Source organism: Cyprinodon variegatus, unplaced genomic scaffold (assembly GCF_000732505.1).
Source record: "Cyprinodon variegatus isolate N-32 unplaced genomic scaffold, C_variegatus-1.0 Scaffold701, whole genome shotgun sequence".
NCBI lineage: Eukaryota > Metazoa > Chordata > Actinopteri > Cyprinodontiformes > Cyprinodontidae > Cyprinodon > Cyprinodon variegatus.
This window is the reverse complement of record NW_015151154.1, coordinates 60,996-86,545: the sequence shown is the minus strand read 5'-3', so window position 1 is coordinate 86,545 and position 25,550 is coordinate 60,996. Positions and strand designations below refer to the sequence as shown.

The 25,550-nt window shown below is 36.3% G+C and overlaps 2 protein-coding genes across 2 annotated transcripts in view; both read right to left on the bottom strand.

The window, feature by feature from the left end:
* Positions 1-11,479, bottom strand: part of LOC107097482 (ceroid-lipofuscinosis neuronal protein 6 homolog) — a 22,161-nt gene extending 10,682 nt beyond the window's left edge. The window contains exons 1-4 of the mRNA XM_015394632.1: positions 11,303-11,479; positions 6,953-7,073; positions 6,757-6,855; positions 1,827-2,015 (exon numbers count right to left, since the gene is read on the bottom strand). Coding sequence (XP_015250118.1) covers positions 1,827-2,015; positions 6,757-6,855; positions 6,953-7,073; positions 11,303-11,343 — 450 coding nt within the window. The 5' untranslated portion in view covers positions 11,344-11,479. The remainder of the gene's footprint in view (positions 1-1,826; positions 2,016-6,756; positions 6,856-6,952; positions 7,074-11,302) is intronic.
* Positions 11,480-12,826: 1,347 nt separating this feature from the next.
* cln6 (ceroid-lipofuscinosis, neuronal 6, late infantile, variant) lies at positions 12,827-17,586 on the bottom strand. Its single transcript, XM_015394629.1, has 4 exons — positions 17,410-17,586; positions 13,083-13,203; positions 12,887-12,985; positions 12,827-12,835 (listed from the first exon to the last, which is right to left on the bottom strand). Exons 1-4 carry the CDS (start codon positions 17,448-17,450, stop codon positions 12,827-12,829), a joined length of 270 nt encoding a protein of 89 aa, XP_015250115.1. The 5' UTR covers positions 17,451-17,586.
* Positions 17,587-25,550: the final 7,964 nt, after the last annotated feature.

Here is a 25,550-nt window from a genome sequence, read left to right as displayed (position 1 = left end):
TTTTCATCATTACCTTCATCCTTTGCATGTCTGAATGGCTATTTAGGAAAACTAGCAATAATTGCTAAAAGCATGCATTTATAGATATATCAATCTGTTGAGACACTTTTGCTACTTAGTAATTATTGTTCTACATTCATTACAAATAAAAATAGTATTCACCTTCTAGAAATAGATGACTAAGGTAGCACAAAAAAAACATTAACAGCTGTTAGACATTTAAAAGATTCCAGATAGACTTGACCTGCATCCACTTAAGGTTTAAAACATAATTACATGCAATCTGTTGAACCAGGACTAAATGAAATGCAGGCTTTGAATGGCAAAGGTAGATATGTTCAGTTGCCTCAAAGGTGCAAATCATAAAGATCAAAAAGCTTCTAAAGAAATTAAAATTTAATTATTTGAGGATTTATTTATTTTAATGAGTTGAGAAAAACAGTGTTGCTCATAAGGTACTGTGTAGCCTCAATTGTTTATAATTGCATTCCACCTCCTGGGAAAAAAGAAAAAAAAAGAAAAATACAAACCTGTGTGGAATGTTTAGCGTTACACATTTCTACCCGAGGTCATAGCCCTCTTCAAAGGAGGGATGCTAAAGTGTCTTAATTTCCATCTGCAAAGGATTGTTTGTCTTCTTTTTAATTTATTTTTGTCTGTAATATGGAAATTGTTAATTTCATCTTTTTTCTTTTTTTTTTTTGCAGCCAGAACAAAGTCAGGATCCCATAGATGCAGAAACCGAGGCTGTCAAAAGTACAAACATATTGATACCGATTTAGTGTGGTATTTATATTAAAGAAAAATATTGTTTGCATATTTTTGCTATTGTTAAATTAAGATTTGTAGGTTATTTATTTTTAACATCTATTTAAAAAAAAGCATCTGCAATTCTGTTGAGAAAGCTTGCTCCATTTTGAGATTGTAATTCTTTTTTGTAAGCTTTATCATTGGTAATTTATTATTCCAGTGATATCAAATGTTTTCCTGTAAATGGATATAGTTTGAAATTGTACTATCATGACAGAAAGTCCTGTGTAAATGTATTACTAAAGATTTCCACTGTGAAATCAGAGATTTCCAGGTTGTAGGCTTACAATGATGCCTGCATGGAACCAACTTTTATTAAAACTGTGATTATGACCAGCAGAAAAGCTGCAACCTTAAACAGATTTTAGATCAGCTCTGATTTTCTGCGCTGAATGTGGAATACTGAAAACGGCCTTCATCAGCCCATGACGCCGAGGCAAAATGACAGACTGCTTTCTGGCTTTGCCTTATTAATATTTCCAAGAATCTATTGGCACTGAGATAGAAAAACCTTTCAGAATGAAAGAGTTATTATGAATCAAATAGCTTGTTAGAGAACTCATAGAAGGCATGTTTCCATCTCAGGTATCTCCTGATTGTTGTCAGAGCAACGGTGATGTTCTGAAGCTAGCATTGAGAATCAGAGCCAATTTAAAGATGTGAATTAACTCACAGGTCACATACTCCGCCGGAGAGGAATAATTACATATCTAACTTCTCATCTCTTGCTGTCAGATGACAGTAACAGGTTAAGAAGAATCTGGCTTTCCCTCCTGCAGAGACAAACCTGCATGAACCCTAATTGATCTCCAGATGCGCTGCGTGTTGGCTGGCAGACACCATCACGCTTGTTTATAAAGTCGCCGAAGGAAGGCAAACATATTTTAGGAAAACTATTTTTTGACAAATGAAGAGCTTGGAGGATTAACAGAGATACACTTCTAATGCTGACAAGACTTTGAAAACATTACAATGTTTTCCCAGTTCGCCTGTGATGGGGTTTCCCTGAGCCTTACCAGTGACGCCGGTTTGAGGTCTTTGATGATGGGGTTTTCTCTGACTGACAGGTGGAGCTGGTAGCCGCTCAGGATGAGCCGGTGATTGATGGAGTCCCCCACCAGGTGGATGCTGGCCCCCATGACGAAAGTGACAATGCAGAGGTGGACGGCTGTGCGGGAGACGGGCCTAGGAGTGCGCTCAATCAGCTGGAAGGAGCAGAACACCTCGCTTGCTTTAATACCAGCTGTGTTTGAACAGACCAGTCCTGTTGGGATTCTGACAACTTTAACAGTATTGTGATGCATTTTCTCCTTCACTCTTCAAACTTTTATTTGTTTCTGCTAAGCTCCACTGGCTTTTGTTCTTACTGCCAGCTGTCTGGTTTCTCCTTTATTTCAAACAAGCATCTGCTGTAAATGTAATGAATAATTCATTGCAGGGGAATTGATCTTAGTTTAATAACCTGGTCCCACAAGAAAATGTCAAACCCAAAAATAAAAAACAAAATTCAAATGCATGTTTGATTTCAGGTGTTGTATATTCTCTTTGCTTTGCTGTTCTTTGTTAGTGATACTGGATAAATAAAGCTCATAGAACAAACACACCTACCTGCCTTCATAACTAGTTGCAGTATTATTACTGTTTAAATAGATAGAAAAACATTTAGAGGCGACTGATCAGCCTTGCTGTAATCAGGATGAGCCGATACCGATATGTAGAAGTTATCTTAAAGCTATAGTGGAGGATGTTTTTTTTTCCGGATGGATCATCAAAATAAGTGGTCCTCCTAATTGTCAATCCTTCTGGTGATATGTTTATGTAAGACCATCCTATGTGCTTGTCCCCTTTTTCACTTACCGATGGTGAGACGGATATAGCGGAAAAATTGCAAATCTTCTTTCGGATAGTAAGCTTGCACGGTGGAGTATTAGGGCCTGTATAGCGATTTTTTACTCATTTATTTCGAGAATAAAGTCGTAACAACGAGAATTAAGTTGAAAAATAATAACGAGAACGACAACCCCTTTCAAAGAAAGCTTTGAGCTCCGATCAGTATATGACGGCCGACCAGCTCCACCAAACAGCAGCCTGAGTCCTCTTTGACATTCTGCCCAATTTAATGCTGGTGCTAAAAGATTTCCTTATTTGTCAAACCAATTCCAAAGTATAACTTCACATGATGCTCCACATTCCTCATTGTAAGTGCTTCTTGTAAGAGTTGTCATAAAATACATTATTCTCCTAATATTAGGACTTTATTCTAATAACACTACGACTTTATTCTTGTATTTTTACGAATTTATTCTCGTAATATTATGACTTTATTCTTGTTGTAACTTTTTTCTCGTACTTTTATGACTTTATTTTCATAATATTACGACTTAAGTCTAAAAAAAAAAATAAAAATAAAAAATCTTTAGCTTGGCCCTGATCCTCCGTCATATGAGTGATGTAAACAGCAACATTTAAAAAGAGCGTGCACGAGGAGAAATTGACTTGTGCATAATAGACGTTTCCTCTCAGGAGCGGGTGCAGGGTTGTGTATGTGCATGTGGAGAGGGCAGGTCTTTTTTAAAACTTTGAACAGAATCCTCAAGTATACCTTTAATCTTAAAGCTCATCTACCTGCAAAGGTCTGAGAATCAATCAATGCTTTAAGTGTTTCATTTATATTTAAGAGGGAAATTGTTTTTCTACTAACCTTTACATTCTGGTTTTTAGTTGTATATCATGTCAGGGTATATGGTGCATAGGTTAGTTTTAAAATAATTTGGTCGTTCTGTTAGTGCTTTGTGGCATAAAAAAAAATCAAAATATACAAAACAATTAAAGCACTAAAAGTAGCACCTTTTCTACTCACAGAAATATGTCACCCAATTTTGAAGATTCATGTAATTTAATTACATTACAAATTCCTATTTACTTTTTTTTTTTTTTTTTTTTACCATAACCCTATTTAATAATCCTTACATGGTGCATATTCATTCAATAAATATAGTTTTTGTCAGGTTTATGTATTTAGAATTAATAAAGTAATCAAAAATATACTTACTCAAAATTAATATGAATTAGTCTATCTATTTCAAATACATAGTTTATTCTTCTGAATTCTGTAAAAATCTGAATGACCTACAAATGAATATTCATCATGCATGATTTATAGAATAAGTTTGCAGGACAATTATCTAAAAAAAAAGTAAATGTTATGTAATAATAGTACATCAATCTTAAAATGTGGGTGAAATATATATAATTAATAATAAATAAGTGTATCAGAGTATAAAACACGGATGCTTACCAACAAACATGACAGTCTTGGTGCTTTGATATGCAACTGTTAACAAGGTAGAGAGGCTCCAAAGTGTCTCTGGCTTAAACTTAGACATTTTTAGAAATATCTCAAATTATGCCAATTACTCCTGAATTTGACTTTTTTAAATCTAATTAACTATATGTCTTCTGGCAGTTTTTACTAATTATGTGCTCCTAAATTCATTTTAGCAGCTCTTATAAAAAGTAATTCAACATAGCAATAAAAAAAAAATCTTCAAAGATTCCCTTATCTAATTAGTTTTAATCAAAAGCAACCAATTAGGTTTCAAGTCCAGCTTTATAAATTAAAGAATTATCAGATCAGAGCTACAACTGCTTCTATATCACGATACAATAGAATATAATTAATAAACAGATAACAGAAATGAGTGGGGAGCAGACTTTCAATGTATGTTTCTTTATAAAGATTCCTATTTCTTTCTTGATTTGAAGTACACCCTAATCTTTTCTTTGAGAACTACAGTCACTCGCTTTGTAATAACGTTAATAACAAAACATTAGTGCAGCTACACAATGACTGCATTCCTGCTCAAACTGGAGGGAAAGCATTGATCTCTGCCTAAGTTCTTACCATATCGGTGAGACGCTAAACTAAAGAGTAAATAATAAAGCTAACTAACTTGATGCAGGCTGCTCATAGGTCCAAACCTTCATGACTCTGTGTTATCAGAACGTCTTCTAAACAGACCACGTCATTTCAGGGTGAAAACTGTACTTTTTTTTCCACTTCTGTTACATACTTATAATGATGTACAGTACTTATAAGGATTATTTTTATGCAGCCAACCAGTTCTTTCCTAAACTTAAAGATGTGATAAAAGGTCACAGCTGATAGAAAATGTGTGGTTTCGCCTTAAGAGAATCTTAAAACTAATATAAGCGCCAATGTTAAAAATAAACAATTGATTTGGATCCTTTCTTTTCACACAGATAAAATAATAACTGACTGATACCAAACAAATCTACAGTTTTTATTATGTGGAGCAGGTGGTAGCACTGTTGCTTTGGGGCAAGATCCTGGGTTTAAAATAAGGTCAAATGATTTTGCCAAATGTCAAAATTGCAACTTTCTTCCCAACCAAACCAAGTTGTGATTGTGATTCAGATTTCCGTTTGCACTAACTAAAAGCATGTAGATGTTTCAATGTTTCACACGGTTTCATTGTTTTCATGACCTTAAAAGCTTCTTTTGTCCGGAGTCGCAGGACTTTACTGTCAAGGCTGATTTATACTCAGAAACCAAGTCGACTGCGTGTGTGTCGCAGTGAATGCTAATGTGCCCCCGCCCCTTCCGCAGACACTCTGCTGCACCTCTGAAAAATTGTAGGTGACCACAGACAGGAGGACTCTGATTGGTCAAATCTACATCCGCTCTACACTATGCGTATCTCCTGTTTGGTATCTTAACGGCTTGTTTTGTTTGTATGACTGCCATTGTGGAAAACGACTCGTGAAGATGGACCAGCTAGAAGAGCGAGGTGCGCGAGAACGCTGGGACCCTTTTTCCACCTGGATCCCTGCTCCTTTTCGCCCTCATGTCCCTCATTTTTTGAACAAACTTGCCTCCACATTCTCACCGCCTCGGCTGTATCTAGTTCCAAATCTAGTTCCTTAAAGTACCTCTTGCGTTTTGGAGTGGAATAACATAGAGCAGACCATGCTTCAATATTGGGTATAAATCAAAAATTTCTGCGACAAGCTCACTGCGACGCACTGCTGCGGGAGTATAACCAGCTTTTTACTGCTAGCATGCATGGATCTGCAAAGATGGCCCTTTGAAGATTGTTTGATGAGAAAACCGAAACCTCGGTAGTTTAGCACCGATGCATCTACAAGCCTGTAACCTATTTTACTGAATTTACTTTGGGTCAGAAGTTCCTGCGCTGTTCTGTGGATGTGACATCAAGCCCATCCATTAGTTAAATGGGTCTGAACTGACAAACAAAGTATTATATTCAAGATGGATTTTGTGGCTAATCAGAAGCAACCGGCGTCCAGTTCAACTCAGTCGCCAATGGCAACTGCACGTAAGGTGAAAAAAGTAAAAAGAAAAAAACCTTGAAAGTACGAGCACCAATTACGAACCAGAGCAGAAAACTTCTGCAGTTCTGCATTTTCGCCACAGGTGGCAGTATCATTAGCAAAATATGAAATGTCTCTTTAAGAGTATTGCTGCTTATATTATCTGAGTGATATTAGTGGAGGTCAGTGTCTAACTGCTGTTAAATGGAACAAAACCAAATCGAATGCCTTTTAAATTCCTGAACTGTGATAATATTGCAAAGTGTGGATTAACACACCAAAAACTGAAGCCAGTCTCTATTCCATCTCTATTCCAAGTGTGCTGTATTATCAAAGATATGCAAAATGTTGGCGTTTGCCTTAATATATATTTGTGATGATCTGAAAGAAAAAACAACTCTGAACTATTTAAAAAGAAAATCTAACGGATACTAGTAAAGGTGCAGAGCATCATCACATTTTAATGCAATCCGTCTGGGAGGACATTTCAAAAGCTACATAAATGATAAGGAAGCTTTGGTTATAAAGGCTTTAGAGCACCTGCAAAAAGCTGATTTATTATTACCAAAGAGCTGTGTGCTTAATATTTACCTTCAGCATTAGAAATGGTGTAATGACATTGTAGGCCATGTGGAAATAGTCTCCAGCACTTGGCTTGTTCAGAGGAAACCATTCCAGGGGAAGGACGATCTAGAAACATGCGAAAAACTTGTATTTATACCTAAACTTGGGTTGATTCTATCCAACAATATCAAAGTACATATTAGGAGCTTAAGGTTTGGCATACCATGGCGATAGGTCTTCCAAAATCAAGTATCCAGTTCTGCAGAGTCAGGCAGAACCACAGGTCAAAGTGAAAGGAAGAAGTTTTCCTCTCCGGGACATTTTCCTTACAAACACCAGCAGTGCTGTAAAAGAAAAAAAAATGCAACAAAAATGAAAAACAAAAACAAAAAGGGTTGCATCCCACAGACTGGATTAGAATAAACTGCTGCTCATACCACTACAATCATTTGAAAATAAAGTATGGCGTTTTACAGGTATCTGGCTTTATAAACAGCTCCTCGTTAAGTATTCACATAAAGAATGGATGATAATCATTTATTTAATTAAAAAAGACAATATAAATAATATACACATTTATCAATGAGAGAATTTGAATTATAAAACCACGCATCATTCATCATATAGCTGTTCTGCTCCTGATTTCCCTGCAGGATTTCAGAATACTGGTGCTCATGAATTTCCTGACTGATACAAGTGATCATGTTGTTTTTGTTAACAGCTGTGCAGTTTCCACAGATCAGGTAGGGAGGGGGCGTTATGGCTCCATCTATGCAGCTACTTTGCCAGAATGAGTGAATACCTCCAAATACCTGGCAGGCCCGTGTGGCTGCATGTCAAATTAAACATTTTTGCATCTGATGAGATAGAAATTACACTTTTAGGTATTTGGGCATCCAATTACATCCTAGAATCTGACAAACATGCTGGTTAGTAGGGCTGCTTTGCTGCTGAAAGGCTTGCAAACCTTGAACTAACCAGCAGATCTTTGAATAAAGCTCTTAACAAAATATTCCAGAGGAATGCCCAGCCATCATTTTTTTAGCTGGAAAAGCGATCCAAAGCATCGCATGAATTCCATCTCTGAATGGCGGCAGTGAGATGCCAAAGCAGCACCCTAAAAAGGTCATCCAAAAACCTGTTTAACATGGTTTGAATAAATCTATTCCACAAAGAGTGGCTCAAAATACCCTTAAGATGCCAAAACAGACCAATTATTACAAACATCTGACTTCAGCTGTAGCTGCACAGCGTGGCACAACCTGTTATTTCACACACAGGCTGGATTATTTGGATAACATTTTACCTTAATGGATGAAATAATTACTGGAAAACTGTAATTTTTATTCATTCGAGTAACCATAGGTAGGTAAATGTGTTTTTTGTTTTTTTTTCCAACTCTCCAGGCTGCCTGAAACACTCATGATGCGATCCAAAGCAATGACAGCAGCTCCCGCTGTGCCACTTTATAACTCTCCAGCATCTCTTTAATCTGAGACGCACTGATGCAAATGATATGTTGAATCGTGTCAGATCTGTAGATGGTCCTTCACTCTCATCCAAAACACTCAAGGATTCACAGTGTGTCATAATTGCATCCTTGACTGTCTGGAATGTTGCCTAAAAAAATCTAATCTGTATCTGTGTTTGATGAGTTTTCACCTTTGTTCTGTTCAGGAGGGAAGCCAACCAACTCTGCATATGTTCATGTTGGGTCTGAGCATCTAGGTGAGTAAATGCTTAATGGTTTTGGGTTTTTTTTCCATATGGCTGCAGTTGCGTGACAGCATGAATGCACTGTTAAGTGTTTGCTGTTTTAGTTTGTTTCTACTTTATTCACTTGATCTGTCATTATGACTTCAGTTTGAATCCAATTTCAAAATAACAAAATCCAGTTTTTTTTTTGTCAAAATTCAAAACAAGATAAAAAAAAAAACACATGAAGAAAAAGTGCTCTTATATAATCACAATTAAAACATTTCTGAATGATATGCATCTTCATCATGGTGTTAATGGAAACTTTCCATTGCATTTAGTACCTGTTTTTTTTTCCTCTGCTCTGAGGGTTGAAGCTATTAGTCGTCATGGGAACAAACCACATCATCTGCATTCATTATGCTGGAAACAATAGTTTCTCTATTGGTAGGTTTACATTCACTTTACCTGTATGAAAGGATTACAATTACTTTCAATATGATATACCTAGTTCTATTTTAAAATCACTAAAAGATGCTAATTTAAGGAAATAAGATATTGGGGGAATCCAAAGTCGCTGAATGTTTGTGTGTCTCTATTTCTACATTAAAAAAAATGCAGAACATTTTCTACTTTAACAAATGATATTTATTTATTTATTGACTAGATATGACTAAACGTCCACTCAGTGCTGGGTAATTTCTGAAATGGCACACAATGTAGAGGAAGTTGATTGTTATAAAAGTTCAACCTGTTCCTTGTCTACAACACTTTGGGAAAATACAAATATAAAATCAGGGCTGACTGTTCACAAATCAAAAGCAACTATTACTGAAATAAATATTGTATCCTGACTGTTATTTTTTTTTTTACTAAGTCCGTGTTTTTAATTCACCATTTTTTGTGTCTGGATCCGTGAATCCTGACATGAATTGTTGCAGGAATAAACCTTTTGTTATGATATGGTCTTTATATTAATCTACCAATTCAGTGTTTGTTATGGAAATAGTATTTTCACTGTACTTTATCACTGAGTGGGACTTAAATTCTGTTGTAAATGTACCTAATGAGACTAAGACAGAATTGAAAGGATAGTCTGTATGTTAGTATCCTATATGATGTTGTGGGCTGCAGAGGGTGGCACTGCTGCCTTGCAACAAGAACGTTCCGGGTTCAATTCCCGACCCAGGGTCTTTCTGCATAGAGTGGAGTTTGCATGTTCTCTCTGAGCATGCCTGGGTTCTCTCCAGGTACTCCAGCTTCCTCCCAAAGTCCAAAAACATGACTGTTGGGTTAAATGGCTTCTTTAAATTCTCCTTAGGTGTGAGAGTGTGCGTGAATGGTTCTTTGCCCTGTTTGTCTCAGTGTTGTTTGATAGTGCTGGTGCCTATCTCCAGCTGTCAAGGCACCAGCACCTCTCACGATTGGGATAAGTGTGACAGAAAATGGATGGATGATGGCCTGTGTTGGGCTACACAAAAGTTAGCTCTTTTGCCTTGCTGCAAGAACGACCTTGTTTCATTCCAGGTCTTCGGTGAAATTGTACATAAATAACAACTTAAATAAAAAAACTTATCAAATAATCAATTTATGATTAGTACTTGTAAATATCAATTTTATGGAGAATGTTTATTGATACAAGTAATGACGATGGAAAAGATTTATGCCCCATAACTCAAAACTGAAAGAATTTTATCCACTATACATTTTATATAGAGAACACAGATCTTTAAATATATGCATCTATTTGTTAGCAAAGGCTGTAGGAAAGTATAGTTAGTCTTTATTTTGAAAATATGGATATTTTGCTCGTTCATTTTCCTGTTGGAACAGTGTAGATTGATCCTGGGGTTCTGGCACCTATCTGCCTTAGGCCACCCCTCAGTGTACATTGGTCATTGCCTGGCCACCCTTATAAAAATGTTCTGGCCCCGCCTCTGCAGTTTGCGTTAGACTGATTGATCACCCTAGGTGTGATTGTGTGTGTGCATGGACTAACAACCTGGCCAAGCTTTACCCCTCCTTTAGACTTCTGGAGATAGACACTAGAGGACTGTGATCCTGATGGAAATTGGTCTTTATTAAAAAAAAAAAACTTTAAGGATTCAAACTGAGTTTGGACAAAATAGGTGTTTTGTATACTTGGAAATGAAATAGCTTTGATTTTCTTGAGTTCCCTTTTGTAAATTAGTGACGCTACTAAATAAAATAAAAAAAGTGCACATACATAAACATAGAGATTTACTGGCAGTGGTGCACATTATTTCCTTCCAATTCTTAGGGTGGCTAATGGAAAAATTTTATTTAATCTTATTATAATAATCTTATCATGAAAACAAATCACAGTTGTTCAAAGCTGGCGCCACGAAAGCTCTCATATATTAAACCTAATGTGCTTTGTTAACCAATTTGATCAAGAAACGGTTTGCATTTTCTGACTGCAATTCCAATGTTTGTTTGTTTTTTTAGCTTTTTACATTTTATGTCTGACTTCAACAGTTCAGAAATGTATTCTACCACAGTAAAACTTCTTTGTTTAAGGCTGTTTGCTAGGTTTTAAATAAGAATGGCAACGTATTTAATGACAATGTAAATAAACAACCATTTCAGTAGTTATTCAATGATAGTCTATTTTCCGGGGTGTATGTGAATGCACCATGAAGGCTCCAGGAGAAGCCGTAAAACACCGAGTAGAGCAGCAATCGTTTTTTTTAGGGATTCTGAGCCGGGGTCGCGTGACTGCAGATTGGACCACGGTGTGAAACTCGATACAACACAGCAACACGGACCATTAGTTGGCTGTGCTATAGAGCCGTATAAGTCTAAACAATCAGGAAATCGGGATAAAGGAAATCATAACAGCGCAGACGGTCCAAACCTGTGTAAATTGTTGCCTCGACGTTTTCGTACATTCTGCATTGGAGGTTCCGGTTAAACGGTCTCTGTTTTATCAGTGAAGCAAGAAAAAAGCCGGTGTCCAAATTACAAGAGCTTAAGGCGTCTAAAGTTTATTGAAACTGATAGAAGCGTTTTTCACTTCCTTGTTAGCATTTTGGCTCCGCCCATTCCAGTAATCCTCCAATCAAAGAGCAGAACATGGAGGGAGGCGTAAACTCAAAACCGCTAAATTATTCCGTTTTAAGACTATAGCTGAATTATTAACAATAATAACACTCTAAATAAGCTGTAAAAAAATAATTAAATCAATTCATCCTTATCACATAATCCATAGAAACGAAGTATGTTATATAAGTGTTATATAAATATTTTTCAAATCACAATAGTTAAGATTTAGTGTCAAATATTATATTATATATTATTTGTGGTATATATTATTTGTGGTTATATACATATACATCAGTGAGGAAAAATCAGAATAAAATATATTAATTAGCTTATCTATTTAAAAATTTTAAAATTTATTAATTTATTGCTTATTGCAACTAATGAGCAGAAGGTGANAAAGTACCTCTTGCGTTTTGGAGTGGAATAACATAGAGCAGACCATGCTTCAATATTGGGTATAAATCAAAAATTTCTGCGACAAGCTCACTGCGACGCACTGCTGCGGGAGGATAACCAGCCTTTTACTGCTAGCATGAATGGATCTGCAAAGATGGCCCTTTGAAGATTGTTTGATGAGAAAACTGAAACCTCGGTAGTTTAGCACCGATGCATCTACAAGCCTGTAACCTATTTTACTGAATTTACTTTGGGTCAGAAGTTCCTGCGCTGTTCTGTGGATGTGACATCAAGCCCATCCATTAGTTAAATGGGTCTGAACTGACAAACAAAGTATTATATTCAAGATGGATTTTGTGGATAATCAGAAGCAACCGGCGTCCAGTTCAACTCAGTCGCCAATGGCAACTGCACGTAAGGTGAAAAAAGTAAAAAGAAAAAAACCTTGAAAGTACGAGCACCAATTACGAACCAGAGCAGAAAACTTCTGCAGTTCTGCATTTTCGCCACAGGTGGCAGTATCATTAGCAAAATATGAAATGTCTCTTTAAGAGTATTGCTGCTTATATTATCTGAGTGATATTAGTGGAGGTCAGTGTCTAACTGCTGTTAAATGGAACAAAACCAAATCGAATGCCTTTTAAATTCCTGAACTGTGATAATATTGCAAAGTGTGGATTAACACACCAAAAACTGAAGCCAGTCTCTATTCCATCTCTATTCCAAGTGTGCTGTATTATCAAAGATATGCAAAATGTTGGCGTTTGCCTTAATATATATTTGTGATGATCTGAAAGAAAAAACAACTCTGAACTATTTAAAAAGAAAATCTAACGGATACTAGTAAAGGTGCAGAGCATCATCACATTTTAATGCAATCCGTCTGGGAGGACATTTCAAAAGCTACATAAATGATAAGGAAGCTTTGGTTATAAAGGCTTTAGAGCACCTGCAAAAAGCTGATTTATTATTACCAAAGAGCTGTGTGCTTAATATTTACCTTCAGCATTAGAAATGGTGTAATGACATTGTAGGCCATGTGGAAATAGTCTCCAGCACTTGGCTTGTTCAGAGGAAACCATTCCAGGGGAAGGACGATCTAGAAACATGCGAAAAACTTGTATTTATACCTAAACTTGGGTTGATTCTATCCAACAATATCAAAGTACATATTAGGAGCTTAAGGTTTGGCATACCATGGCGATAGGTCTTCCAAAATCAAGTATCCAGTTCTGCAGAGTCAGGCAGAACCACAGGTCAAAGTGAAAGGAAGAAGTTTTCCTCTCCGGGACATTTTCCTTACAAACACCAGCAGTGCTGTAAAAGAAAAAAAAATGCAACAAAAATGAAAAACAAAAACAAAAAGGGTTGCATCCCACAGACTGGATTAGAATAAACTGCTGCTCATACCACTACAATCATTTGAAAATAAAGTATGGCGTTTTACAGGTATCTGGCTTTATAAACAGCTCCTCGTTAAGTATTCACATAAAGAATGGATGATAATCATTTATTTAATTAAAAAAGACAATATAAATAATATACACATTTATCAATGAGAGAATTTGAATTATAAAACCACGCATCATTCATCATATAGCTGTTCTGCTCCTGATTTCCCTGCAGGATTTCAGAATACTGGTGCTCATGAATTTCCTGACTGATACAAGTGATCATGTTGTTTTTGTTAACAGCTGTGCAGTTTCCACAGATCAGGTAGGGAGGGGGCGTTATGGCTCCATCTATGCAGCTACTTTGCCAGAATGAGTGAATACCTCCAAATACCTGGCAGGCCCGTGTGGCTGCATGTCAAATTAAACATTTTTGCATCTGATGAGATAGAAATTACACTTTTAGGTATTTGGGCATCCAATTACATCCTAGAATCTGACAAACATGCTGGTTAGTAGGGCTGCTTTGCTGCTGAAAGGCTTGCAAACCTTGAACTAACCAGCAGATCTTTGAATAAAGCTCTTAACAAAATATTCCAGAGGAATGCCCAGCCATCATTTTTTTAGCTGGAAAAGCGATCCAAAGCATCGCATGAATTCCATCTCTGAATGGCGGCAGTGAGATGCCAAAGCAGCACCCTAAAAAGGTCATCCAAAAACCTGTTTAACATGGTTTGAATAAATCTATTCCACAAAGAGTGGCTCAAAATACCCTTAAGATGCCAAAACAGACCAATTATTACAAACATCTGACTTCAGCTGTAGCTGCACAGCGTGGCACAACCTGTTATTTCACACACAGGCTGGATTATTTGGATAACATTTTACCTTAATGGATGAAATAATTACTGGAAAACTGTAATTTTTATTCATTCGAGTAACCATAGGTAGGTAAATGTGTTTTTTGTTTTTTTTTCCAACTCTCCAGGCTGCCTGAAACACTCATGATGCGATCCAAAGCAATGACAGCAGCTCCCGCTGTGCCACTTTATAACTCTCCAGCATCTCTTTAATCTGAGACGCACTGATGCAAATGATATGTTGAATCGTGTCAGATCTGTAGATGGTCCTTCACTCTCATCCAAAACACTCAAGGATTCACAGTGTGTCATAATTGCATCCTTGACTGTCTGGAATGTTGCCTAAAAAAATCTAATCTGTATCTGTGTTTGATGAGTTTTCACCTTTGTTCTGTTCAGGAGGGAAGCCAACCAACTCTGCATATGTTCATGTTGGGTCTGAGCATCTAGGTGAGTAAATGCTTAATGGTTTTGGGTTTTTTTTCCATATGGCTGCAGTTGCGTGACAGCATGAATGCACTGTTAAGTGTTTGCTGTTTTAGTTTGTTTCTACTTTATTCACTTGATCTGTCATTATGACTTCAGTTTGAATCCAATTTCAAAATAACAAAATCCAGTTTTTTTTTTGTCAAAATTCAAAACAAGATAAAAAAAAAAACACATGAAGAAAAAGTGCTCTTATATAATCACAATTAAAACATTTCTGAATGATATGCATCTTCATCATGGTGTTAATGGAAACTTTCCATTGCATTTAGTACCTGTTTTTTTTTCCTCTGCTCTGAGGGTTGAAGCTATTAGTCGTCATGGGAACAAACCACATCATCTGCATTCATTATGCTGGAAACAATAGTTTCTCTATTGGTAGGTTTACATTCACTTTACCTGTATGAAAGGATTACAATTACTTTCAATATGATATACCTAGTTCTATTTTAAAATCACTAAAAGATGCTAATTTAAGGAAATAAGATATTGGGGGAATCCAAAGTCGCTGAATGTTTGTGTGTCTCTATTTCTACATTAAAAAAAATGCAGAACATTTTCTACTTTAACAAATGATATTTATTTATTTATTGACTAGATATGACTAAACGTCCACTCAGTGCTGGGTAATTTCTGAAATGGTACACAATGTAGAGGAAGTTGATTGTTATAAAAGTTCAACCTGTTCCTTGTCTACAACACTTTGGGAAAATACAAATATAAAATCAGGGCTGACTGTTCACAAATCAAAAGCAACTATTACTGAAATAAATATTGTATCCTGACTGTTATTTTTTTTTTTACTAAGTCCGTGTTTTTAACTCACAATTTTTTGTGTCTGGATCCGTGAATCCTGACATGAATTGTTGCAGGAATAAACCTTTTGTTATGATATGGTCTTTATATTAATCTACCAATTCAGTGTTTGTTATGGAAATAGTATTTTCACTGTACTTTATCACTGAGTGGGACTTAAATTCTGTTGTAAATGTACCTAATGAGACTAAGACAGAATTGAAAGGATAGTCTGTATGTTAGTATCCTATATGATGTTGTGGGCTGCAGAGGGTGGCACTGCTGCCTTGCAACAAGAACGTTCCGGGTTCAATTCCCGACCCAGGGTCTTTCTGCATAGAGTGGAGTTTGCATGTTCTCTCTGAGCATGCCTGGGTTCTCTCCAGGTACTCCAGCTTCCTCCCAAAGTCCAAAAACATGACTGTTGGGTTAAATGGCTTCTTTAAATTCTCCTTAGGTGTGAGAGTGTGCGTGAATGGTTCTTTGCCCTGTTTGTCTCAGTGTTGTTTGATAGTGCTGGTGCCTATCTCCAGCTGTCAAGGCACCAGCACCTCTCACGATTGGGATAAGTGTGACAGAAAATGGATGGATGATGGCCTGTGTTGGGCTACACAAAAGTTAGCTCTTTTGCCTTGCTGCAAGAACGACCTTGTTTCATTCCAGGTCTTCGGTGAAATTGTACATAAATAACAACTTAAATAAAAAAACTTGTACTTGTAAATATCAATTTTATGGAGAATGTTTATTGATACAAGTAATGACGATGGAAAAGATTTATGCCCCATAACTCAAAACTGAAAGAATTTTATCCACTATACATTTTATATAGAGAACACAGATCTTTAAATATATGCATCTATTTGTTAGCAAAGGCTGTAGGAAAGTATAGTTAGTCTTTATTTTGAAAATATGGATATTTTGCTCGTTCATTTTCCTGTTGGAACAGTGTAGATTGATCCTGGGGTTCTGGCACCTATCTGCCTTAGGCCACCCCTCAGTGTACATTGGTCATTGCCTGGCCACCCTTATAAAAATGTTCTGGCCCCGCCTCTGCAGTTTGCGTTAGACTGATTGATCACCATAGGTGTGATTGTGTGTGTGCATGGACTAACAACCTGGCCAAGCTTTACCCCTCCTTTAGACTTCTGGAGATAGACACTAGAGGACTGTGATCCTGATGGAAATTGGTCTTTATTAAAAAAAAAAAACTTTAAGGATTCAAACTGAGTTTGGACAAAATAGGTGTTTTGTATACTTGGAAATGAAATAGCTTTGATTTTCTTGAGTTCCCTTTTGTAAATTAGTGACGCTACTAAATAAAATAAAAAAAGTGCACATACATAAACATAGAGATTTACTGGCAGTGGTGCACATTATTTCCTTCCAATTCTTAGGGTGGCTAATGGAAAAATTTTATTTAATCTTATTATAATAATCTTATCATGAAAACAAATCACAGTTGTTCAAAGCTGGCGCCACGAAAGCTCTCATATATTAAACCTAATGTGCTTTGTTAACCAATTTGATCAAGAAACGGTTTGCATTTTCTGACTGCAATTCCAATGTTTGTTTGTTTTTTTAGCTTTTTACATTTTATGTCTGACTTCAACAGTTCAGAAATGTATTCTACCACAGTAAAACTTCTTTGTTTAAGGCTGTTTGCTAGGTTTTAAATAAGAATGGCAACGTATTTAATGACAATGTAAATAAACAACCATTTCAGTAGTTATTCAATGATAGTCTATTTTCCGGGGTGTATCTGAATGCACCATGAAGGCTCCAGGAGAAGCCGTAAAACACCGAGTAGAGCAGCAATCGTTTTTTTTAGGGATTCTGAGCCGGGGTCGCGTGACTGCAGATTGGACCACGGTGTGAAACTCGATACAACACAGCAACACGGACCATTAGTTGGCTGTGCTATAGAGCCGTATAGGTCTAAACAATCAGGAAATCGGGATAAAGGAAATCATAACAGCGCAGACGGTCCAAACCTGTGTAAATTGTTGCCTCGACGTTTTCGTACATTCTGCATTGGAGGTTCCGGTTAAACGGTCTCTGTTTTATCAGTGAAGCAAGAAAAAAGCCGGTGTCCAAATTACAAGAGCTTAAGGCGTCTAAAGTTTATTGAAACTGATAGAAGCGTTTTTCACTTCCTTGTTAGCATTTTGGCTCCGCCCATTCCAGTAATCCTCCAATCAAAGAGCAGAACATGGAGGGAGGAGTAAACTCAAAACCGCTAAATTATTCCGTTTTAAGACTATAGCTGAATTATTAACAATAATAACACTCTAAATAAGCTGTAAAAATAATTAAATCAACTAATCCTTATCACATAATCCATAGAAACGAAGTATGTTATATAAGTGTTATATAAATATTTTTCAAATCACAATAGTTAAGATTTAGTGTCAAATATTATATTATATATTATTTGTGGTATATATTATTTGTGGTTATATACATATACATCAGTGAGGAAAAATCAGAATAAAATATATTAATTAGCTTATCTATTTAAAAATTTTAAAATTTATTAATTTATTGCTTATTGCAACTAATGAGCAGAAGGTGACCCTCCTAGACACAGCACTTCCTCATTTGCAAAATGAGGCAGAAATGCATACAGAAATGTAAAAATGACAGGCAGAAATAAATAGCACTGAGGGAATAAATAGAGTAAAAAATGCAAAGGAAGAATAAAAAAAGTCAAAAATATTATATCATGTACAGAAATAAATACTTAAAAAAAAAGTAATAAATAAAGTTGAAAATTATAACAGACAATAAACAAGGTAATTATTACAAAGGCTAATAAATAAAGAAGCTAATTAAAAGTGATTCATACATTTATGTCTCACTGTATAATTCAATTTCTACCTACATGTATTTGTTTATTGTACTTTTGGGGACAAATAATTCTATGCTTACGTATTTATTGAGCATGTATTTATTTCTGTATTTATTTTTAATTATTGCATAGTTGATCCTCTATACAGAACAGCTGTCCTGACACTTGAAAAACACTTTTCAACCACATTTTAGCTGCTTTAGATCAAGCTTCTAAATATTACAATTGTATGGGTGTGTAGGGGAAAGTTAAATAGGATAAAATGTTGGCATTTTAATACAAACAGCTGGTGAGAATTTAAGTAACAGTAAAAACTGTTTCAACCATCCCCACTCTTCGACGTGGAGTGACAAGACTCTAAATGAACGTTTTCGAATTACAGCTTCATTGTATTACATTCAGATTTGTTTTAAAGATTGCAAAATGAGTAAAAAAAATATATATATATATTTTTTTTAGATTATGACCTGTCATGTTAAAAGCCTTTTTTAGCAGCCTTTTTTAGATTGCAATATTGTAAGTCGGCGTATTTTCTCTGAGCTTTCCCAGCATTACGCATCAACCGTTCCATGGATATTACCTTACACTGTGTTTTGAAAATAAAAACAAACATGTAACAGAATTTTGTAAACAATATTTTTATTACCGGTATTTTCATATTTATAGCTTTCGCTGAGAGTTGAAATTAAAGTTTGTTTTATTTAGCCCAAAGGCCAAACGTGGGCTATTTTTCTATTTTCAGCAACAGATCAGCAAAATTTAGTTTGAAAGACTTGTCATAATTAACCTGCACTTTTTATATATATATATATATATCTAATTAGTACATGCAATCCTCTGTGTGGCTGGGTAACATCACAAGGTGACCTGCAGTCAGCATTTTTTTTTTTTTACAGCTAATTATTCAAAGGCAAGAGTTTCTCATCTCAGTGTTGGTGTTAATGAGAGAAATTTAAAGAAGTTGATTAAAAAGAGCCTAAAGCCAAACTATCTCTAATTAAGGCTATTCATTCTCATCTGAGCAAATATTAACCATAACTTGTTCCACCATCCTTATTCCATTGCAAAACAATGTCTACTATCAATCCTTCACTTTGCATGAAACAAAGTTGTGGATATGTCTCGAGTGGACAGTGTAGAGGACAGAGAGACAGAATTCTGGATGCTATTTCTGGGCTACATGTTGGTAAGACCACAATAGTGGCTGCTACCTATATCAAATGTATTAAAGTTTAAATTATTAACTATTCATTCTCTCTGTATCTCGTTGAACACATGTCCAATATGTAGCTGTGCAATTTCTATTCCTGAAAATGTCAAATTGTTATACAAATGCATCAATTGGAAATAAATAGTTTATCTGCCTCTATCGCTAATAGAAGTTAGCACCACAACAATTACTGTTGCTATTTCGACCTGTTTTCCACCTAGCAGGTAAAATGTACTGAAGTCTGATTGGAAATTATTTCCAGGATTAAGCCCTGAAATCCACATTGAATAATACAGCATAAGGACTTGTTTCTTTTCCCAAAAAAGGTTAAAAAACAATCCTCTGGACTGTGTTGTTTTTTAACCTTATTTGAATGACTATGACCTGGATGACCGAGAATCTTCACCAAGCACATTGTTTCTATCCACCATGTGGATGTGGTATGAAATAATTTGGTCTCATTGTACAGAAGATGTCCAATAAATACACACAAACTGCATTGGGAAGGTTCCACTATCACATCTTTAATGTTGATAATATGATTGGATTTTTCACATTTTGTAAGTAATTAAACAGGATTGATGGTCCATTTAAAAGATTCAGATAACCAGTCATTTATTTCATGTTAGTTTGTAGTTTGCACAATCCCACTAAGAGTCAGGGACTTTTATTTACAAAGCAACAAAAATCCGGAAGTTGAAAACTGCAGGAGGTCAGTTGAACTTTCTGGTTGGTCTGAGGGAGAAAGGAGACTGATCAGGAAGGAGTTGGTTGATGACAACTGATTACTGATTGATCTGCTTACTTGAGAGATGAAGGGAAGGCAGCATGGATGTGTAGGGGTTTTATTTAGCTGAATTTGCAGACTGTGACTGCCCAGAGGTCCAGGAGAATCTGAGTGAGACCTGAGAGCATTGGTACTTGCAAGAGAGGTCGTGCATGAGAGCGGGAAGGCAGGTGATAAAGACTGAGAACTGCTGCACAGGTAAGACCTTTTCCATGAAGATCGGAAATGAAAAAAAAAAAGTTTACTGGTTGCATGGAACAATAACAGAGTCAGCATCAAAAGAGATTAACAAGAAGACAAATTTCAACAAGATGGATATTCCTGGTTAAGGTCTTTTTCTGGAATACTATCAGAGGTAATCATCCGGCAAACAGAGATGATTCATCGGCTCCTTTTATACTCACACGCCATCTTGATTGAAAAATGTTCTCAGGTGTGCTGCAACACACTGCACTGAAACCTTCCATATCAATTCCCTTTACACCATAACTTTAAACTGGTTTACCTTTATAAACAGAACTGTTCATTTTACTGCTGTAAGCTGTTCATTTACTGTTGAAAAGCTGTATGCATTGACATATTGTTTTGTATGCACTCTGTTAATACAAGATGACAATAAAGTTTGTCTAAGTAACACGGGTCAGCTTAGCCACCGCAAAGATCCTCTGTGTGACAGGAAGCTCACTCTCACAAGAAAAACAGAAAAAAAACCCAGAGATCCTAACAATTAGCTGGATAACAAGCATTGAACCTTAATTGTCATGTACTAAAACATGAAACATAAAATCGCTCATTCAAACAATTTTGTCTCAAAGACTAACCAAACTAAACCTGAGGCCTCACATTTCATTTGAGTTCTTTTTTTATTTCTCTTCTTGTTCAAGACTACTGAAAATATTTTCCTTTTAATTAAGGTGATTTAAACCCTTAGCAACAAAGACAGAAGACGTTGCTATTTAGAATAAAACTTTTTTTTTTTATCCACAGGCCGTTAATTACAGGTTGCAATTAGTGCAACAAGCCTTCATCTTACCATGCCATGAGCAATTTTTGATTATAAACTCTGCAGGCTATTATTCTGAAAGACACCATGTTAAATGATTTGTGGTTACATAGGAGTTGCCATGGCGCCACAAATGAAACATTTTCATGATTTAAGCCTGTGTGTTTTTTTCTTTAAAAAGAAATACCTTTTAAAGAGAAAATGTTTATATAAGGACTAAATAACAACCTGTTTGCATGAGACAGGAAGCAACTTCTGCCTGCTAAATGCTTTTGATTTGGCGTGTATAGAAATATAAAACTCTCAATAATTCCTTGGTGCAGACTATTGAAAATGACCTTCCCTTTGAGGGGGAGCAGGCTCTGACATGGTGGTGCATTATGCAGAGGAATCCTGATTTGAAAAAAGCAAGCCTTGAGGAAAAAATGACATACCTCACCTTTACTGTCATCATAACTGAGCAACTTCTTGAAATGCCAACAATCCCGCCGTACATCCGTCCGTACATCTCAAAAGAAAGACTATCTGTTCACTACAAAATTGTCAACAAATGACTTAAATTCCTGGTTCACGGCTTTTTTTTTTAGCTTCAAAAATTATTTTTAACATTCACTACAACAAATCATAGTCACAGTACTGTACCTCTGTGAGTAGTTTTGTTTTGACCTACTGGTATTGGTTTAATCTGAATTTAATGAAAAGATATAAATGATCATGAATAAATAATAAAGTTAAGCTAAGAATTAAATTTAAATTTCAACACCAGCTTTCAATTTATTGAAGCTGTGAAATATTGATGTCAGAAAGATAATCACTCATGCTCAGTCACTGTTAATGCTTATCACACATGTACCTCTGTATAGAAGAGAGAACAAAGTTAAACTTCACTTCTTGAGCAGTCAGACTTTTGTGTACTTTTAATTATAGCGGGCTTTCTCCTGGATGAGTAAAATCCCTCTGACATTTGATGTGCAGTACAGTGATCCAGCCTTTGTCACAAATTGATGAAAAGTAATGTTTGACTTCAGGGTCACATTCAGCAATGCAATATGCAGCACTTTAATCTTCTAAAGGTTGGTATATAACAGAATGTAGAGGCCAGGTGAAAAGAAAAGCCTCTTTTTTATGCTTGGAGGCCTTAAAGTCAATGCTTCCCAAAGGGTTAAATATCACCAAGAATCTGTTTATAACTGTCTGAGGAATAATTAAAATGAAAAACTGGTTTACTGGTAAAGGTAAACATGGCTATATTATAATCAAACAGCTTGGTTTCTGACCTTCACAAAAAAAATAAAAAGAAAGAAAGGATCAGACATCAACATGAGAATTCATTTATTCACATCTGTTTGTTTTGTTTTGTTTTATCTAACAGAGCAAATCCAAAGTCAATTTATCAGAGCACCTTTGGGATGTAGCTCATGGATGTGCAGTGGAAAAATATGCTATGATGATATATTACTATTTAATCATAAAGTGCATCATTTGGCAAGCATTCACAGCGCTGCACTTTTTGGATATTTAGATATTGTACAGCCTTATTCCAAATGTTGAATTAATCTTTCCTGAAAATGTAACACAAAATATCTTGTGATTTTTATTAGACTGTTGCAAATTTATTAAGTATTTGGAAGTAAGAAATCTTATTATATCTTATATAATAATATTACATTAATCTTATACACAAGGGTTAAGCCTTTTTTATGCCTCCAGGCTTTTCCATGAACCTCCAGTTTGAGATTAGGTACATGCTGTTTCCACTCATCATCCTTGAGAAGTTTCTGCAACTTTAATGGATTCCACTCGTGGTAAATCCAGTTGATCAGACATGATTGAGAAAGACCCACATCTATCTATACATGGTCCCACAGTTAACAGTGCATATTAGAGGGAAATTGTCAAGCATGAGGTCAAATGAAGTCTTTAGACCTCAGAGAGGGGATACAGGACAATTTCTGCTGCTTTCAAGCCCCAAATGAGCATTGTGACCTCCATCATATGAAAATGGAGGTTTGAAACCAACGGGACTCCTCCTAGGGCAGACCAGCTACCCATGCTTAATGCTCAGGGTAAAAGACTGTCAATCAGACAGGTGACCTGTAGAGAAACGAGAACCTTCCTGAATTACAGCATCTTTGCAGCAATCAACCAAGGCAGAAAGGCCAGATAAGAGCCTCTCCGTAATAACATGTAATGGTAGCCTTTGTGGAGTTTGCTAAAAGGTTGTAGAAAAGGCACCTGAAGGTCTCACAGAATACAGAAAACAAAATTATCTGGTCTGATAAGGCAAATATTAAGCTCTTGAGATGCAAGGTTTATATTTGGAGGTGATCAGGCAGCATTCATCATAAGGCCAATACCATCCCTACAGTGAAGCATAGTGGTGTTAGCATCATGCTATTGGAAAGTTTTTCAGCAGCAGGCACTGGCAGGTTAATTGGGACACAGGGAAAGATGTAGGTAGCAATGTACAGAAACATCCTCGGTGAAAACCTGCTCCACAGCGCTCTGAACCTCAGACTGGGGCAAAGCACGCAGGCGAGATCAGAAAGCAGTAGCTTCAGATCTACGCAGTGGATGTCCTGGAATGGCCAAACCAAAGTCCAAACTTCAATCCAATGGGCTGTATGCCCAGCGCCACTACTTCCTGTACTTCAGCCTGCTCCTTTGTTTCATGTCTTTCCTTACTGGACAGACTGATTAATTTAGCTGTGCCTGACCATTCTCGTCATGGTTACCGGGGTTACACACACACAGGAGTTATGCGATACGAAGGAGTTGGCTGAAATTCAGGAAGTAGTGGAGTTGGACGTTAAACACACTAAACAGCTCTGTAGAGATCTGAAAATGGCTCTACAAAGATCCAGAGGAGCTTGAAATGTGCTGCATATAAGAATGGGTCAAACTGCCTAATGATAGGCATGCTTAACTTTTGGCATCATATTCAAAACGACTTAAGGCTAGTAAAGTATAAAGCAAATTATCTAAATATGTATGTAAATGGGATTTGTTTGCTTCTATTTTTAATAGATTTGAAACAATCCTGAGAACAGAGAAGAAGAACCATAATGACATACACCATTATATCAGTGTCAATTGATATAATGGGGTATAATGGGGTTACAATTTGAAATAAGGATGTAACATAATGCAGGAGTGTGAATACTTCCCAGGTGCACTATATGGACCACAGTCTATGGAAAAGGTTTTTCTAAGCCTTGTTAAAGGTATGCTCTTTCTGATATAGCTGTGATTTCAAATGAGCGTCTAACCTAGTACTAGAAGGTCCTTCCATCCATTTTCCGTTACGCTTTATCCCAGCTGGGGTCGTAACGGGTGCTGGTTTGTACTTTATCTAATAAAGAGGTGTGGAAATGTAAACATGGCAAAACATTTTTAATTTAAGAAAGTAATTTTAAAAAATGAATTTCAATTGAGTTTGTTGTTTTTTCTAATTCATAAACACATGTGATCTTGAGGCATGTTACAGAAACAATTCAATCAGATCATCCAGTCAGATGGGTCCAAAGCCTCTATCGTGGGAAGGTGATTGCATTGACACTGCAGGATTTTCTACTTCTAAATGAGCATGTAATGATATTCACTTGCCAACTCAACAGCTGTCTCTCACACCACGCATGCATCCAGAGACAGAGTGAATTGCCTTTTACTGAGGCTTAAGCCTCACATTGGGGTTTCAAGGAGAGAGAAGCAGACATACCAAAGGACCACAGAGACACTGATCCATAGATACTTTCTGTTAGAATAAGGAACAATAAACTAGCTCAATAGCTGACTCTGTATAGAAAGAAAACAGTTTGTCAGATGAGCTCTGACACAGTTTTCATGCCAAAGGGGATGGAAAAGAACACATACAGTTAGGGGTTTAAATAATAAACAATGACTAATTGGAGAATAGAAATAGGACTAAGCAGAAAAACAAAAAGTGGTCTCTATGCCCTCCAGCGGCCAAATCCTATATCAGCATATCTGTAGAAATAGTTATGGATAACCTGAGCCACTGTCAGTAAAAGCTTAATCAGAAAGGAAAGTTTTAAGCCTACCCTTAGAAGTAGACAGGGTGTCTGCCTCGCGGTCTAAAACTAGTAGTTGGTTTTACAGGAGAGGAGCCTGATAACTAAAAGATTTGCCTCCCATTCTACTTTTAGAAATTCTAGGAACCACTAGTAAACCTGCACATAGAGAGCAAAGTGCTCTGTTAGGAACCTAAGGAATGATCAGATCTCTAATACAAGATGGAGCTTGGCCATTTAAGGCTTTATGTGA

Excerpts from the sequence above, each read along its gene's own strand:
- cln6 (XM_015394629.1), bottom strand. The coding sequence starts at position 17,450 with ATGCAGAATGTACGAAAACGTCGAGGCAACAATTTACACAG. Across the intron at positions 13,204-17,409 it reads CGAGGCAACAATTTACACAG|CACTGCTGGTGTTTGTAAGG; the intron begins GTTTGGACCGTC and ends TTTCTTTTACAG. Across the intron at positions 12,986-13,082 it reads TTGGAAGACCTATCGCCATG|ATCGTCCTTCCCCTGGAATG; the intron begins GTATGCCAAACC and ends GCATGTTTCTAG.